The sequence below is a fragment of the Mustelus asterias genome, chromosome 22 (assembly GCF_964213995.1).
Source record: "Mustelus asterias chromosome 22, sMusAst1.hap1.1, whole genome shotgun sequence".
NCBI lineage: Eukaryota > Metazoa > Chordata > Chondrichthyes > Carcharhiniformes > Triakidae > Mustelus > Mustelus asterias.
Genome location: NC_135822.1, coordinates 57,292,389 through 57,310,849, shown reverse-complemented (window position 1 = coordinate 57,310,849; position 18,461 = coordinate 57,292,389). Strand labels below are relative to the sequence as shown.

Sequence of the window (18,461 nt, the reverse complement as noted above, 5' to 3'; positions counted from 1 at the left end):
GGTTCGATTCCCGGCTTGGGGTCGCTGTCTGTGCGGAGTCTGCACGTTCTCCCCATGTCTGCATGGGTTTCCTCCGGGTGCTCCGGTTTCCTTCCACACTCCAAAGGCGTGCTGGTTAGGTGCTAAATTCTCCCTCAGTGTAACCCAAACAGGCACCGGAGTGTGACGATAGGGGATTTTCACAGTAACTTCATTGCAGCGTTAATGTACTTCTTCCCTGCTGCAATCAGACTTTTGAATGGACCTACCTCGCATTAAGTTGATCTTTCTCTACACCCGAGCTATGACTGTAACAGTACATTCTGCACTCTCTCCTTTCCTTCTCTCTGAACGGTATGCTTTGTCTGTATAGCGAACAAGAAACAATACTTTTCACTGTATCCCAGTACATGTGACAATAAATCAAACAATACTTTTCACTGTATCCCAATACATGTGACAATAATAAATCAAATCAAAATAATGTAAGCCTACCCTACTTGTGGACACAAATAAATAAACCCTCAACCTTCTCTACTCAAGAGAATACAAATCTATTTGATTTGATCTATTTGTCCTCATAGCCTAAACTTCTGAGTTTATGGGCGACACGGTGGCACAGTGGTTAGCACTGCTGCCCCACAGCGCCAGGAACCCGGGTTCAATTCCGGCCTCGGGTCACTGTCTGAGTGGAGTCTGCACCTTCTCCCCGTGTCTGCGTGGGTTTCCTCCGAGTGCTCCGGTTTCCTTCCACGATCCAAAGATGTGTGGGTTAGGTTGATTGGCCATGCTAAATTGCCCCCGAGCGTCAGGGGGATTAGCAGGGTGGATATGTGGGGTTATGTGAACAGGGCCTGGGTGGGATTGTTGTCAGTGCAGACTTGATGGGCCGAATGGCCTCCCTCTGCACTGTAGGGATTCTATGATTCTATCAACCCCTCTATATACAAGATATTCTTCCTGGGGGGACACTTAGATGGGTTTTAACCCAAGAGTCTGAACGAACATGATGCTAATCCCTTTGTAATCCAACCCCTTAGATTCTGATCTTTAAAAATCCCATAAATCATTATATACCCTCTGTATATACATGTGCTTAAGCCTACACCAGTCAGTGAAGCTCATTCCGATGTTCTTGTCTATTCAGGATGTCCCTACCAAGCTGGTCGCCAAGGCTGTGGCACTGCCAATGACGGTGCGAGGGCACTGGTTCCTGAGCCCCCGCACAGAGTACAGCGTCGCTGTCCAGATTGCCATCAAGCAGAGTGACGGAGAGTACCTGGTGTCCGACTGGAGTGAGGTGGTGGAATTCTGTACTGGAGGTGAGCGTGCAAAATCAAGCGTGGACTGCTACACTCATTCAGCAGCTGAAAAACTGCCGGACCAAAAATAAATTAGACTGCTGTCTGAGAGTCGCAGTGGGGCTGAATATTGCTGAAGAGAGGGACGTGTTGTCAAAGTTTTGTATCTCGCACTCATCAGGACAAATGCAAGTATGGCAAATTTCAAACAATCACAACACAGTGGGTTAGCACTGCTGCCTCACAGCGCCAGGGACCCGGGTTCGATTCCTGGCCTCGGGTCACTGTCTGTGTGGAGTCTGTACATTCTCCCCCCGTGTCTGCGTGGGTTTCCTCCGGGTGCTCCAGCTTCCTCCCACAGTCCGAAAGACGCGCTGGTTAGATGCTAAATTCTCCCTCAGTGTAACCCGAACAGGCGCCAGAGTGTGGCGACTAGGGGATTTTCACAGTAATTTCATCGCAATGTTAATGTCAGCCGACTCATGACAATAATAAAATAAATTAAATAAACTAAACAATTTATACGGCAGGAGAAAAGGGAAGCGATTGGCTGGCAACTTGACTCCGATTAGCTAAGGAGAAAGCAATGGGGAACGAAATGTCCACTGTTGGATGTGATTCCATGATTGGGCAGCACTTGTTGGGCAATACTGAGTGCGCTGATAGCGACACTCATAAATAAAGACCCATCCTCTGCAAATAAAGGGAAGATATTCAAACCTTGCACCTTTTTTGAGTTACCCGGGAGTTTGGGGAGCCAATAGTTCTCTGTTGCTTTCTCCATGGCAACGCCTCATCTGATCAGAGTCGCCTACCAACCAATCAACATCCTTTCCTTCTGTAGTATAAATTGTTGCGATCGTTTTGATGATTGAGGTGCATGGACAGAGTGGATAGTCAGAAGCTTTTTCCCCGGGTGGAAGAGTCAATTACTAGGGGGCATAGGTTTAAGGTGTGAGGGGCAATGTTTAAAGGAGATATAAGAGGCAAGTTTTTTACACAGAGGGTGGTGGGTGCCTGGAACTCACTGCCAGGAGAGGCAGTGGAAGCAGATACGGTAGTGAGTTTTAAGGGGCGTCTTGACAAACACATGAATAGGATGGGAATAGAGGGATACGGTCCCCAGAAGGGTAGGGGGTTTTAGTTCAGTCAGGCAGCATGGTCGGTGCAGGCTTGGAGGGCCGAAGGGCCTGTTCCTGTGCTGCAATTTTCTTTGTTCTTTGTTCTTTGTTTGAAATTGCACATTGTTGCTGTTGTCCTGTTGAGTGCAAGAGAAAAAACTTCTGCGACGCGTGTCACTTTTTTCAGTGATGTTCTTGATCTGTAACACCAAGAGACTGTTTGATGATGGAGTTGTGAACTAATCTCAGCAACCAATCGTCAATTTTTCCACAACAGACCATGGTGGCACAGTGGGTTAACACTGCTGCCTCACAACGCCAGGGACCCGGGTTCGATTCCCGGCTTGGGTCACTGTCTGTGCGGAGTTTGCACGTTCTCCCCGTGTCTGCGTGGGTTTCCTCCGGGTGCTCCAGTTTCCTCCCACAGTCTGAATGACGTGCTGGTTAGATACATTGACCCGAACGGGTGTGACGACTAGGGGAATTTCACAGTAACTTCATTGCAGTGTTAACGTAAGCCTTACTTGTGACTAACAAATAAACTTCGACATGAGGTGACGGAGAGCTGTGGGAACCATTGGTTCAAAGTCAGCAGCTCCTCTTAAGCTGCAGTCACTCCAGTGGTGACAGAGTGGAACCTCTTGATATTATCTCGGGGATAACCTGAGAATATTATGTCTCAGAGATATTCTGTAAATATTAACACTCTCCCAAAGAGATTCTTCGAACTGCCTCAAAGAGATATCCTGTGAACATAAACACTCTGAGACATATTCTGCAGATTTTAACACTCTTCCAGACATACTGAGAATATTCACACTTTCCAAGATTTCCTCATGGATGGTATCCGATGTTGAAGCTAAGTCGCTGTGAATGTGTTTCCCAGATTATTCCACTGCCCACTTGAAGCAGTTGCTGGAGAAGGCGGAAGTGATTGCTGGACGGATGCTGAGATTCTCCGTCTTCTATCGAAATCAGCAGGAGAATTACTTTGAATACATCAGGTGATGCATTTACTGCCTATTCCTGCTTGACGCTAAAAGCCCAACCCCGCGTCCTCTCCAATACTGTCTACATCTTCCCCGCGTCTGATACACCCTCCCCCCATCTGATACATCCTCCCCGTGTCTGATACACCCTCCCCTGCGACTGATACACCCTCCCCCGCGTCTGATACACCCTCCCCCACGTCTGATACACCCTCCCCTGCGACTGATACGTCCTCCCCGTGTCTGATACACCCTCCCCCACGTCTGATACACCCTCCCCCACGTCTGATACACCCTCCCCTGTGACTGATACACCCTCCCCCACGTCTGATACACCCTCCCCCACGTCTGATACACCCTCCCCTGCGACTGATACACCCTCCCCCGCGTCTGATACACCCTCCCCCACGTCTGATACACCCTCCCCTGTGACTGATACGTCCTCCCCGTGTCTGATACACCCTCCCCCACGTCTGATACACCCTCCCCCGCGTCTGATACACCCTCCCCCACGTCTGATACACCCTCCCCTGCGACTGATACGTCCTCCCCGTGTCTGATACACCCTCCCCCACGTCTGATACACCCTCCCCTGTGACTGATACGTCCTCCCCGTGTCTGATACACCCCCCCCTGCGACTGATACGTCCTCCCCGTGTCTGATACACCCTCCCCCACGTCTGATACACCCTCCCCTGTGACTGATACGTCCTCCCCGTGTCTGATACACCCTCCCCTGCGTCTGATACACCCTCCCCCGCGTCTGATACACCCTCCCCCACGTCTGATACACCCTCCCCTGCGACTGATACATCCTCCCCGTGTCTGATACACCCTCCCTGCGCCTGATACGTCCTCCCCCGCGTCTGATACCATAGAACCATAGAAAATTACAGCTCAGAAACAGGCCTTTTGGCCCTTCTTGTCTGTGCCGAACCATTTTATGCCTAGTCCCACTGACCTGCACTTGGACCATATCCCTCCACACCCCTCTCATCCATGAACCCGTCCAAGTTTTTCTTAAATGTTAAAAGTGACCCCGCATTTACCACTTTATCCGGCAGCTCATTCCACACTCCCACCACTCTCTGCGTGAAGAAGCCCCCCCTAATATTCCCTTTAAACTTTTCTCCTTTCACCCTTAACCCACGCCCTCTGGTTTTTTTCTCCCCTAACCTCAGCGGAAAAAGCCTGCTTGCATTCACTCTATCTATACCCATCAAAATCTTATACACCTCTATCAAATCTCCCCTCAATCTTCTACGCTCCAGGGAATAAAGTCCCAACCTATTCAATCTCTCTCTGTAACTCAGCTTCTCAGGTCCCGGCAACATCTTTGTGAACCTTCTCTGCACTCTTTCAACCTTATTTACATCCTTCCTGTAACTAGGTGACCAAAACTGTACACAATACTCCAAATTCGGCCTCACCAACGCCTTATATAACCTTACCAGAACTCTCCAACTTTTATACTCGTTACTCCGATTTATAAAGGCCAATGTACCAAAGGCACTCTTTACGACCCTATCCACCTGTGACGTCACTTTTAGGGAATTCTGTACCTGTATTCCCAGATCCCTCTGTTCAACTGCACTCTTCAGAGTCCTACCATTTACCCTGTACGTTCTACTTTGGTTTGTCCTTCCAATGTGCAATATCTCACACTTGTCTGCATTAAATTCCATTTGCCATTTTTCAGCCCATTTTTCGAGTTGGTCCAAATCCCTCTGCAAGCTTTGAAAACTTTCCTCACTGTCCAGTACACCTCCAATCTTTGTATCATCAGCAAACTTGCTGATCCAATTTACCACATTATCATCCAGATCATTGATATAGATGACAAACAACAATGGACCCAACACCGATCCCTGCGGCACACCACTAGTCACAGGCCTCCACTCAGAGAAGCAATCCTCCACAACCACTCTCTGGCTTCTTCCATTGAGCCAATGTCTAATCCAATTTACTACCTCTCCATGTATACCTAGCGACTGAACCTTCCTAACTAACCTCCCATGAGGGACCTTGTCAAAGGCCTTGCTGAAATCCAGGTAGACAACATCCACCGCCTTCCCTTCTTCCACTTTCCTGGTAACCTCCTCGAAAAACTAACAGATTGGTCAAACATGACCTACCACGCACAAAGCCATGTTGACTCTCCCTAATAAGTCCCTGTCTATCCAAATATTTGTAGATCCTATCCCTTATCACGCCTTCCAATAACTTGCCCACCACCGACGTCAAACTTACTGGCCTATAATTTCCCGGATTTCTTTTGGAACCTTTTTTAAACAACGGAACAACATGAGCCACCCTCCAATCATCCGGCACCTCCCCCGTGAATACTGACATTTTAAATATGTCTGCCGGGGCCCCTGCAAGTTCAACACTAGCTTCCCTCAAGGTCCGTGGGAATACCCTGTCCGGTCCTGGGGATTTATCCACTCTGATTTGCCTCAAGACAGCGAGCACCTCCTCCCCTTTAATCTGTAAAGGTTCCATGACCTCCCTACCTGTTTGCCCTATTTCCGTAGACTCCACGCCCGTTTCCTCAGTAAATACGGATGCAAAAAAATCGATTCGATCCCCATCAATCCCCATCCAGGGTCAGATAACATGCGGTCAGCTCCCTCACCCCCTGCTGCTGCCCAGCGGGGAAATGCTCAGTTTTACTCTGTATCTGACCATGTAGAGGGAGCTTTACTCTGTATCTAACCCTGTGCTGTACCTGTCCTGGGAGTGTTTGATGGGGGACAGTGTAGAGGGAGCTTTACTCTGTATCTAACCCCGTGCTGTACCTGTCCTGGGAGTGTTTGATGGGGGACAGTGTAGAGGGAGCTTTACTCTGTATCTAACCCTGTGCTGTACCTGTCCTGGGAGTGTTTGATGGGGACAGTGTAGAGGGAGCTTTACTCTGTTTCTAACCCCGTGCTGTACCTGTCCTGGGAGTGTTTGATGGGGACAGTGTAGAGGGAGCTTTACTCTGTATCTAACCCCGTGCTGTACCTGTCCTGGGAGTGTTTGATGGGGACAGTGTAGAGGGAGCTTTACTCTGTATCTAACCCTGTGCTGTACCTGTCCTGGGAGTGTTTGATGGGGGACAGTGTAGGGGGAGCTTTACTCTGTATCTAACCGTGTCCTGTACCTGTCCTGGGATTGTTTGATGAGGGACAGGGCAGTGGAGTGTAGATCCATGCTCGATCTGTTATGCAGGTGTTGGGTTTCCATCGCTTTGTGGGGGCATTGCGGTTGGCTCACCCTCATCCTTTGTTGTTGCAGGACTCACCACAATGGTGTCATGCAGCCCTACCTGAAGGACAGCAGTGGCAGCCATGGCTCCCCGGTCAACGGGACGCTGCATGGGATTTTCTTCAGCTGCAACACCGAGTTCAACACCGGCGAGCCGCAGATGGACTCCCCGTACGGCCGGCTGCGGCTCCGGGTGGACGCCGAGCAGCTGTTCAACCCCGGCACCAACCTCTATTTTGCCGACTTCTACTGCATGTACACGGCCTACCACTACGTCATCCTGGTGCTGGCGCCCAAGGGCACCGCCGGCGACCTGTTCTGCCGCGAGAGGCTCCCCCTGCTGGACAGCGCCCACAACCCCTTCCTGACCTGCACCCAAGACGCCGAGGGCCGGCTGCTCTTCCACCACGCCCAGGACCTCATCTTGGAACTGATCTACACCCAGCCGCTCAGCCTGGCTCTGGGCACCCTCGGCGAGATTGGCGGGCACCAGCTCATGAGCCTCTCCACTGCCGACGCCAAGAAGGACCCCAGCTGCAAGACCTGCAACATCAGTGTTGGGCGTTAGAACGGAGTGGGGGGGGGGGGAACAACGTAGGGGGGTGGGGGGGGAGGGAGGGTTAATCATCGGGTACAATCTGGGGAGGGGCAAAACCAGTGTCAGATCCACTGTGAATAAAACAGCCTTCAAAGGGGAGGGGGGTGAGTGGAGGGGTATTCAGTCTGTCGGACGAATTACTCCCCCCCCCGACCCTCATCCTGCAAAACATATTTTAATTCATTGCAACCCAGAAATGGGAGGCCGACAAGCATCCAGAGACAACTGGGTGGCAGGAAGTTGGGGGGGGGTGGGGGAGCTTTGAAATTTCTACATCCAGAGGTGCTAAGGTAACACACGGCGTCGTGCTCCCATTCGTATCAACGAACCCATCTCTGCTTTGTGTGTTTGGTGCCAGTTTTAAAGTGACCATGTAGCACATTTACAGGCGAGAGGCCCTTAGACCTGCACAGGGTGGAAGCCCCATTCGTTCCAGAGCACACGATGATGAGCACAATCTATCAGAGGGGCGGGTGGATTCTCTCTTTCTCTCTCTCTCTCTCTGCGCACATTCTGCGCACATTTTTTCTTTGTCTTAACCAGTGATTAAACGCCACCTTGCAAACCTGGCGAGCACAAATGAAATCCCATCTGAAACACAAAGGTCCTCGTTTCCCCATCTACTAGTGAAATGGGGGCTCGAAGCGATCCTCCAGTCTCAGACCTATTCGACCGGTTTTCAACCATCCCTCACCCCATTGTGTCCCCATGGCCAAGTCCGAGGGGCCTTCACTTCACACTCATCCTGCCTGGTTTGGGGGGGCCCAATTTTGGTTGGACGCGTTCCTAGTGTGTCCTATGAACTCCCGACTGCCTCTCTCTCCCCTGTTTGAAGAGCCCCCTTCACCAGCCTTAACACTTTTATGATCGCAGTATTCTAAGAAGGTGAAAAATAGACGTGCAATTTATGGTGCTGCCCCCTGACTTTTCCCAGGAGTTTGCCGGGAGGGTTTCCCGGAGGGTTGGCAACTCTGCATTCTTCCCGCTGCCAATTTGAGATTCATGTCTTGGCAACGCTTACGAGTCCTCTTAAAGGGGCCAACACCCGCTTAAAGGGACGGCGCCGCTTCCTCTCTAATCAGACTCTCTCAGCAGCCAGCATTGTGTAACCTTGCAGAACATGCGTGTGCGCACATTTGTGTCTGCACACATGTAATTAAGTGCGCAGCCAGGGGTTAATGCATGGGTGCTTTTTAACAACATATATATACACATGCAAACACGCACAAACATGCAGACACACACACAAACATGCAGACACACACACACAAGCATGCAGACACACACAAGCATGCAGACACACACAAGCATGCAGACACACAAAAGCATGCAGACACATACAAACACACACGCAGGCACACGCAGGCATACACAAACACACAGACACATGCAAACACACACAAACACGCAGACACACACACACACAAACATGCAGACATAAACACACAGAGACACGCACACAGGCGGACACACACAAGCACACACAGACATACATGCAGGCACACATGCGTACACGTAGACACATGTACCCATACAGACGCACGCAGACACACACGCAGATGCACGCAGACACGCACACACAGACGCACTCAGAGACATACTCCTCCTCTGACAACAGTCCCTTCCTGACACTCATCCCCAGTTTTTGTATTAAGTTTCAAACTAATTGTCGGACAAAGGGGGGAATAGAAATCTGGAAAGCTCCCCCCTCGTTCCCCCCCCCCCCCCCCCCCCCGCCTCGCCCCCCCCAACCCCGAAAAATAGACACAATTGGAGCTTCCCCGACTGTGATGGATAGATTCTCACTGGGCAAGGGAATCAGGGAAGATGGAACTGAAGCAGGCAAAATGGAATCGAGGTTTGGATCAGCCAGGGTCTCACTGGATGGTAGAGCAGGCTCACAGGGCTGAATGGCCTCCTCCTGTTCCTGATTCCCAACTCCGAAACACTGGGATTCATCCAACCCAGGCGGAAAAGCGGAGTAAAACTGGGAAATGGCTGGCACTGCTCCGAGCTCCGGCTCCGTTTGGAGATATACATGACCAGTTCAGACCCGGTACCATTCATTCCCAAGTTGAACTGGCTTTTCCTTCTGGGAAGTTCGCGTCGGAGCTGCTGCGGTTTTGGAGCAGGAGAGATCCGGCCGGCCTCAAATGGATAAAGTGTGTAGGTGTTCCAGCTTTAGACTGTGGGCACATCCCTCGATCTCACAGGCAACCCATTACACCTCCCTCTCCTCTCTAAAAGGATGGAGAATCCCCATCTCTATCTGTGCTCGGGCAGTCAGTTTCCGAACTCCACTCCGATCGTCTGCTTTTGGAGGTGGGGAGGGGGGCGTTTCAAACTCTGTGAGAGGCGCTGTACAAATGCAGGTTGTTGTTGTTGTTGCTGTCGTTAGGTTGTCGGAGGCGCAGAAGGTCGCCAGTTCCTTTAGCTTGGGATAAAAGCAAATGACTGCGGATGCCGGGAATCTGAAACCAAAAGAAAAAAAAAATGCTGGAAAATCTCAGCAGGTCTGGCAGCATCTGTGAGGAGATGGGTCATCCGGACTCGAAACGTCAGCTCTCTTCCCTCCTCACAGGAGCTGCCAGACCTGCTGAGATTTATTCCAGCATTTTTTTTCTTTTGGTCGTTTTAGCTTGTCTGACTTGTGACTGGGGGCTCGCAACGAACCTTCAGCAGCAGGCAAACTAACTGCAGCCCAGGTGCCCAGCCATCTAATGTAGCAAAGCAGCGGGAGGCTAGCCCAACACCGGGGTAAAGAGGGACCGTGCTGAGGATCACAGGAACAGGAGGAGGGCCATTCAACCCCTCCAGTCTGCTCTGCCATTCAATCGCCTCAGATCTGACCTCTGTCCTGCCTCTAGGGAGGGACCCTTCCCCACTATCTTGGGGAGCTGGGGTGGAAGCTGGGGCACGCAGCAGTACCGTACAACAGTAGGGTTGCAGCGGTTCACGGGCTCCCGAGAGACATGCCCCTTTTGTGGAGTCCGTGGACCATGTCTGTGTTAAATGTTATAGAGTGCATAACCTTTTCCGTTTTCTCAAAAGCCTTTTCTTGAAGTTTTGTTTGCACTTCAGTCCCATGCTCCTGATCTATGGACACCCGGGGTGGTGGTGGGGGAGGGGGGAAAGGAGGACCACCTCATGAGCCTGCTCCTGGGCCTGGCAAAGCTTGCCATCTACAAGTCCAGGCAGTGGGCGACCGAGGGGGTCGTCTGGCCTGACTGTCTGTCCCTCTACCGCGGCCACATGCATGGCGTCCCTGGAGAGGGCGCACGCGGTGTCTGTCCGAGGGCAGTGTCAGTGCCTTCCGTGCCCGCTGGGCCCCGCTGGGCACCGCAGGGGCCGGAGTCCATTATCGACCCCTTTAATCACATTTAAATTTGATGCTTGAAGTTTTTTTGTTTCCCGCCCATTTGGGAGCTGCCCCTTTTAATTTCTCCCTTAGTTAATTTGATTTAGTTTATTTGATTGAGCCAAAAGATTGATCCCGTCAATCTGCTTTTGTTCCCCTGGTTGTTAGAACTCCAGTAAGAGTTTTAACAACACCAGGTTAAAGTCAAACAGGTTTATCTGGTAGCAAATACCATTAGCTTTCGGAGCGCTGCTCCTTCGTCAGATGGAGTGGATATCCATTCCATCTGACGAAGGAGCAGCGCTCCGAAAGCTAATGGCATTTGCTACCAAATAAACCTGTTGGACTTTAACCTGGTGTTGTTAAAACTCTTACTGTGTTTACCCCAGTCCAACGCCGGCATCTCCACATCGTGTTAACACTCCAGCCCGACAAACACTCTTCGATCTCAATTCTGAAATTTTTACTTGACGCCCCCCGAGTGGGGTAGGCTGGGAGAAGAGGAGAGTTCCAGACTTCCAAGCCCCTTTGTGTGAAGAAGTGCTTCTTGACCCCTGAACAACCTTGCTTTGATTTTAAGGCGATTGACCACCCCCCTTTTTCCCCCCCATTCTGGATTGCCCCCCCAGCCACCAGAGAGGCAAGAACCTCTCTCTATCCACCCCTTTAATCACCCAGTAGAGGGCACGCCCTCATAGCAGGAACATGACTGCATGCATTTGGTTTGAAGGGCTGAATGGCCTACTCACCCCCCTACTCCACCCCCCTAGCCCCCCGAACTCCTACACAAACACTGCCCCGTTTCTGCTACCAATTGTGTTGAGTACTCCCCAGGCAAGAATCATAGAATAGAATCATAGAATTCCTTCAGTGCAGAAAGAGGCCATTCGGCCCACTGAGTCTGTACTGACCACAATCCCACCCAGATCCTATTCCCGTAATCCCACATAGTTACCCTGCTAATCCCTCTAACCTACGCATCCCGGGACACTAAGGGGCAATTTAGCATGGCCAATCCACCTAACCCGCACATCTTTGGACTGTGGAAGGAAACCGGAGCACCCGGAGGAAACCCACGCAGACACGGGGGGAGAACGTGCAAACGCCACACAGACAGTGACCCGAGCCGGGAATCGAACCCAGGTCCCCAGCGCTGAGAGGCAGCAGTGCTAACCCACTGTGCCACCAAGAATAGAAAACAAGACTTTTGTGTTGTCTCGGGATGTCACCCTCTGTCCCCCGTTTTGAGCCAATGCAGTGAGTTGATCAGCAGGTCAAAGGGCGAACACCTAAACTGGGAGAAGCCTAGAAATCACAGGGCGCATGGGGTGAAAGAATTAGAGAGGGTGGGGTAAAAAATGAAAATAACTCAGGAGGTGATCAGGTGGTGCCAGGCTTGTGAATTTAGGAGTATCTGAGAGAGAGAGAGGGTGAGGAATTCTACCTCCCTGCGGCACTGCGACAGGACCAGTTGGGGTGGGAGGCAGTACAAGGGACCTTCATCCCACAGGGCGTCAGTGAAAATTGTGGTCAGCGCACAGGGCCCCTGTCAGACACTGCCATCTGGTGGCCGCACTCAGAGAAACATGGAAATTGGTCCCACAGCACCATTTTCAGGCCCCCAGTGCATCTTTGATCCCCAATTTCTCGTGCTGAGCCCCTTCTGGGCTGACACTCCCTGTGCAGTACTGAGGAGCGTTGCACTGCCTTTCGAATGGGAGGTTAAATTACCAGTGGCTGGAAAGGATCCCACGGCGCTATGTCCCAACAAATAAAAAGCAGGGGAGTTCTCCCCGGGTGTCCTGGCCAATATTTATCCCTCAGTCAACATCACCCAAACCAGATGGGTCTTCTGGTCATTGGGGCGGCACGGTGGCACAGTGGTTAGCACTACCGCCTCACAGTGCCAGGGATCCGGGTTCGATTCCCGCCTCGGGAAAAATGTCTGTGCGGAGTTTGCACCTTCCCCCCCGTGTCTGCGTGGGTTTCCTCCGGTTTCCTCCCACAGTCCGAAAGATGTGCAGGTTAAGTGGATTGGCCATGCTAAATTGCCCCTTAGTGTCCAAAGATGTGCAGGTTAGGTGGATTGGCCATGCTAAATTGCCCCTTAGTGTCCAAAGATGTGCAGGTTAGGTGGATTGGCCATGCTAAATTGCCCCTTAGTGTCCAAAGATGTGCAGGTTAGGTGGATTGGCCGTGCTAAATTGTCCCTTAGTGTCCAAAGCTGTGCAGGTTAGGTGGATTTGCCATGCTAAATTGCCCCTTAGTGTCCAAAGATGTGTAGGTTAGGTGGATTGGCTATGCTAAATTGTCCCTTAGTGTCCAAAGATGTGTAGGTTAGGTGGATTGGCTATGCTAAATTGTCCCTTAGTGTCCAAAGATGTGCGGGTTAGGTTTGATTGGCCATGCTAAATTGCCCCTTGGTGTCCAAAGATGTGCAGGTTAGGTGGATTGGCCATGCTAAATTGCCCCTTGGTGTCCAAAGATGTGCAGGTTAGGTGGATTGGCCATGCTAAATTGCCCCTTAGTGTCCAAAGATGTGCAGGTTAGGTGGATTGGCCATGCTAAATTGCCCCTTAGTGTCCAAAGATGTGCAGGTTAGGTGGATTGGCCATGCTAAATTGCCCCTTAGTGTCCAAAGATGTGCAGGTTAGATGGATTGGCCATGCTAAATTGACCCTTAGTGTCAAAAGATGTGCGGGTTAGGTTGATTGGCCGTGCTAAATTGCCCCTTAGTGTCCAAAGATGTGCAGGTTAGGTGGATTGGCCATGCTAAATTGCCCCTTAGTGTCCAAAGATGTGCAGGTTAGGTGGATTGGCCATGCTAAATTGCCCCTTAGTGTTCAAAGATGTGTAGGTTAGAGGGATTAGCGGGGTAAATTTGCGGAGTTGTGGGGATAGAGCCTGGGGTGGGATTGTTGTCGATGCAGACTCGATGGGCCGAATGGTCTCCTTCTGCACACTGTTGAGTTTCTCTGATTCTATGAGTCTCACACTGCTGTTTGTGGGATCTTCCTGTGAGAAAGTTAGCTGCCCCATTTCCTTCATTACAACAGTGCTTAACTTTCCAGAATATTTCATTGGCTGTAAAGTGTCTCAACAGTACAATTGTAACCATCTCCTAACCATCTCCTGCTCTCCACCCAAGTATACCAGAGGCCAGTTCCCCTCTGTGTGTATGGCTACAATTTTACCGCCCCACCCACCATGAGGGGCGAGGGGCAGACCATGGAAAGATCCGTCGATCTCGGGCGAGATTTTACAGTTTCCGGGATGAGCGAGGCTTTAAAATCCTGCCCATTATCTCCCCCCCTCCGGCCCCCCGCCACCTTGTTCCTTACTCCGCTCCTGTTGAGCTGCTGTTTGTCTGTAATGTTTTATGCTTTTCCACATCCTTTCCCGCTGTTCTGCATCTCTGCTCGCTCCGCACCCAGTGCAGGGAAGGGATGGAGCGCTTAGCCCCAATCATGCGCCTGTATTCCATGCATGGCATGGTGGGCACAGTGGTTAGCCCTGCTGCCTCACAGCGCCAGGGAGCTGGGTTCGATTCCTGGCTTGGGTCACTGTGTGGAGTCTGCACATTCTCCCCCGTGTCTGCGTGGGTTTCCTCCGGGTGCTCCGATTTCCTCCCACAGTCCAAAGATGTGCGGGTTAGGTGGATTGGCCATGTTAAATTGCCCCTTAGTGTCAGGGAGCTAAGCAGGGTAAATATGCGAGGTTACAGGGATAGGGTATGGGTGGGATTGTTGCCAGTGCAGGCTTGATGGACCGAATGGCCTTCTTCTATTGTAGATGTTCGATGATTAGGTTTTAGGATGCCAATCTTTTGAATCTCTCCCCATGGGATTATGGTCTGTTTGGAGTTGTGCAATTTCCAACACTGTGGGACAAACCTATTTGGTCTTGAAAACAAGGACTGCTCTGGTTAACGTCCATTGATCCGAACCTTCCAAGTCACAGTGTTTAACGGCAACTTGTATTTGCATAGCGCTGCCAGTGGAGTACAATTTGCCAAGGTGCTTCACAGGAGCACTGTCTAGACAAGAAAAAGACCACAGAGGCAAAGAAGGAGACATGACAATGGGCCGAATGGTCTCCTTCTGGGCTGTTCCATTTCTACAATTAGGACAAGCAACTGAAAGCCTGATCGAAGGGCTATCTTAAAGGGGGGGAAGTGAGGCAGAGCGGCTTAGAGATAGTTTAAAGTTTATTTATTCGTCACAAGTAGGCTCACATTCACACCGCAATGAAGTTGCTGTGAATGACGCAAAGTTTGGCAGATGGAGTTTAACGTGGGCGAGTGTGAGGTTATCCATTTTGATGGGAAAAATACAAAAAGCAAATCAGAATCACAAAATCCCTATCGTGCAGAAGGACTGTAGGGATTGCCGCATTTAGAATATTGTGCACAGTTTTGGTCCCCTTACTTGAGGAGGGATGTCGTTGCATTGGAGACGGTTCAGAGGAGGTTCACTAGATTGATTCCTGATTGATTCCTGGGCGGCACGGTGGCACAGTGGGTTAGCACTGCTGCCTCACAGCGCCAGGGACCCGGGTTCGATTCCCGGCTCAGGTCACTGTCTGTGTGGAGTCTGCACATTCTCCCCCGTGTCCGCGTGGGGTTTCCTCCGGGTGCTCCGGTTTCCCCCCACACTCCAAAGATGTGTGGGTTAGGTGGATTGGCCGTGCTAAGTTGCCCCTTAGTGTCAAGGGGATTAGCTGGGGTAAATGCATGGGGTTATGAAGATGGGTGGGATTGTGGTCGGTGCAGACTCGAAGGGCCGAATGGCCTCCTTCTGCGCTGTAAGGATTCTATGATGAGTGATTTTACGAAGCGAGATTGAGCAGTTTAGGCCGGACTGGAGCCTAAACTCCAGTCCGGCCTAAACTGGACTGGAGTTTAGAAGAATAAGAGGAGATCTAATTGAGGTGCACAAGGTGTTCAGGCGGTTGGACAAAGTAGATGTGGAGAGGATGTTTCCTGTAGTGGGGCAATCTAGAACAAGAGGTCATAGTTTTTGGACCAAGGGGCGGCAGATTTAAAACAGAGATGAGGGGAAACTACTTCTCTCAATGGGTCACGAGTCTGTGGAATTCACTACCCCAGAGTATGGTGGATGCCGGGGCTTTGAATAAATTTAAGGAAGAGATGGAGAGATTTAAAAGTCGTGAAGGTTTGAAGGGCTGTGGTGAACGGGCAGGGGAGTGGATTTGAGGCCAAGATGAGATCAGCCATGATCGTATTAAATGGCGGAGCAGGTTTGAGGGATTTATGTTCCGAGGGGCTTGGGGCCTGGGCCCCAATTGGCTTGGGGCCTGGGCAATTGAAGGAACATCCATCAATGGTGGAGTGAAGGAAGTGCGGGAAGATAAAAGAGGCCAGAATGGGAGCTGCGCAGAGATCTTGGAGGGTTGAGGGGCTGGAGGAGGGTTATGGAGACAGGGATAAGGGGGCAACGGAGGGATTGGAAAACAAGATCGAGAAGTTTAAAACTGATTTCCTCCACAAGTTTATAACCACAGAGAAACAGAAACCCCGGTTGGAGAGAAGTAGGTGAGACAGTGAGGGGGACGAGTATTCGATGATTAGGTGACAGCCTAAGGTGGCTAAGAGGAAGATTGGCGGGTCGGAGGGCGTGAGATAGACTGGGGGATGGTATGTGAATCTTGAATTCAGCACAGGGAAGGGGGCAAAGCGTTGGGCTTTGCGCAGCGCAAATACATTTTGAGAATGAAAGAGAGCACACACACACACACTGTCTGAGGACCAGGCAAAGTTATTGGATGTGCTCCCAATAGGGGCGGCACGGTGGCACAGTGGTTAGCACTGCTACCTCACAGTGCCAGGGACCCAGGTTCGATACCCGGCTCGGGTCACTGTCTGTGTGGAGTTTGCATGTTCTCCCCGCGTCTGCGTGAGTTTCCTCCGGGTGCTCCAGTTTCCTCCCATAGTCCGAAAGATGTGCAGGCTAGGTGGATTGGCCATACTAAATTGCCCCTTAATGTCCAAACATGTGCAGGTTAGGTGCATTGGCCATGCTAAATTGCCCCTCAGTGTCCAAAGATCTGCGGGTTAGGGGGATTGGCCATGCTAAATTGTCCCTTAGTGTCCAAAGATGTACAGGTGTGGTGGATTGGCCATGCTAAATTGCCCCTTAATGTCCAAACATGTGCAGGTTAGGTGCATTGGCCATGCTAAATTGCCCCTCAGTGTCCAAAGATGTGCAGGTTAGGGGGATTGGCCGTGCTAAATTGTCCCTTAGTGTCCAAAGATGTACAGGTTTGGTGGATTAGCCATGATAATTGACCCTAGTGTCAGGGTAATTAGTGGGTAAATATTTGTGGTTATGTGGCTGGGCCCTGGGTGGGATTGTGGTCGGTACAGACTCGATGGGGCGAATGGCCTCCTTCTGCACTGTAGGGATTCTGTGAAATCAGGTTGTCAACGCTCCAAGATTATCTCGGAGCTTCTAGGGATTAAAGTCCAAACTCCAGGTCAGTCCCGAGCAAAACTAGGAAGGAGAGGGGGGGTAAAACACATGAGGACAGTCAAAAAATGGTACACTATTCAAAAATAACTTCTCAGATTAATCTTTATTGTTAGTTGTGTGGGTGATAGGCTGCATGACTGAAGTTAAGGATCAGCCATTGGCATTGGGACAGTAGAATGTTGAGAGAATAGGCCAATGGGAGACCATGTGACAAGTAATACGTCCAATCAGAGTTGGCAACCCAAATTCCAAAGCCCCTCCTGAAATATCATTGGACCTTGAGTATCTCCACTTGCCTGGATGGGTGCGGCTCCAACAACACTCAAAAAGCTCGACACCATCCAGGACAAAGCATCCCCGCTTGATTGGCACCCCATCCACAAGCATTCACTCCCTCCACCATCAAATGCACAGTGGCAGCGGTGTGTACCATACCCATGATGCAGTGCAGCAACTCACCAAACCTCCTCCTCCAGCACCTTCCAAAACCCGCAAACTCTAGACCAAGAAGGACAAGGGCAGCAGAACGCGCGGGGAACTGCGAGTTCCCCTCCGCGCCACACCACACACCATCCTGCCTTGGAAAGATAGCGGCCGTTCCTTCACTGTCCGCTGGGTCAAAATCCTGAAACTCCCTCCCTGACAGGACTGCACCTCAAGGACTGCGACGGTTCAAGAAGATGGCGGCCACCGTCTCAAGGTCAATTTGGAATGGATATCAACAAATGCTGGGCCACGCTCACGTCCCATATCATCTTTTTAAAGAAAATCCATTCACACGTTCCCCCTCTTATCAGGAGACAAATGGAGTCAAACCTGCCGTGGGCTCCGGCTGGGTGGGGAGTTCAGGAGGGTCCGGTAAAGGCAGGGGAAGTCTGTTCAATGTTTTAGTGTCAAAGCCGCTGCGCCGTATCGAGACGCTCGGGAGCGACAGGCAGCTTTCACAATTACGCAAGATAGTTTTCGCTTCAAACCGTCCTTCACGTTTAACCAGCTCTGTCGTGCATGAAAAGAAAATTTAAAGCTGTGTTCAGGTGAATCTGTCCGCCTGTTGCAAATCCGTGTTCTGTGTTTCTATGCAAGCTAATATTACCGAGCGGAGAAAAAGCTTGTGCTGCACGTGAATTTCAAATCAATAAAAGCTTCAGCAAAGGCCCCGTGTCTCAGCGGTCATCATTTCCCTCAGTGCACGGATGGAGCCACCCATGACCACACAGTAAGCTATTTACAACAGTCGCTTGGCGGTACACAACTTGAATGCTGCTGAAAAGAGGATGACAGCACTGGGCAGCACTTGCTGAACAATTCTGAGTGTGTTCACAATTACACGAAGAACCGGTTTGAGATGACCAAGTCGTCTGCAGGTTCAGTCGGC

The 18,461-nt window shown here is 50.9% G+C and overlaps 1 protein-coding gene across 2 annotated transcripts in view; it reads left to right on the top strand.

Annotated features, from left to right (window-relative positions):
• LOC144510060 (phytanoyl-CoA hydroxylase-interacting protein-like) overlaps nt 1-18,239 on the top strand; it is an 84,550-nt gene extending 66,311 nt beyond the window's left edge. The window contains exons 4-6 of one of the 2 annotated variants that reach the window (XM_078239287.1): nt 1,127-1,301; nt 3,288-3,405; nt 6,670-18,239. In XM_078239287.1, the coding sequence (XP_078095413.1) occupies nt 1,127-1,301; nt 3,288-3,405; nt 6,670-7,207 (831 nt within the window). In that variant the 3' untranslated portion in view covers nt 7,208-18,239. The remainder of the gene's footprint in view (nt 1-1,126; nt 1,302-3,287; nt 3,406-6,669) is intronic. The other variant, XM_078239289.1, reaches the window with a different exon arrangement.
• The last annotated feature ends 222 nt before the right edge of the window (nt 18,240-18,461 follow it).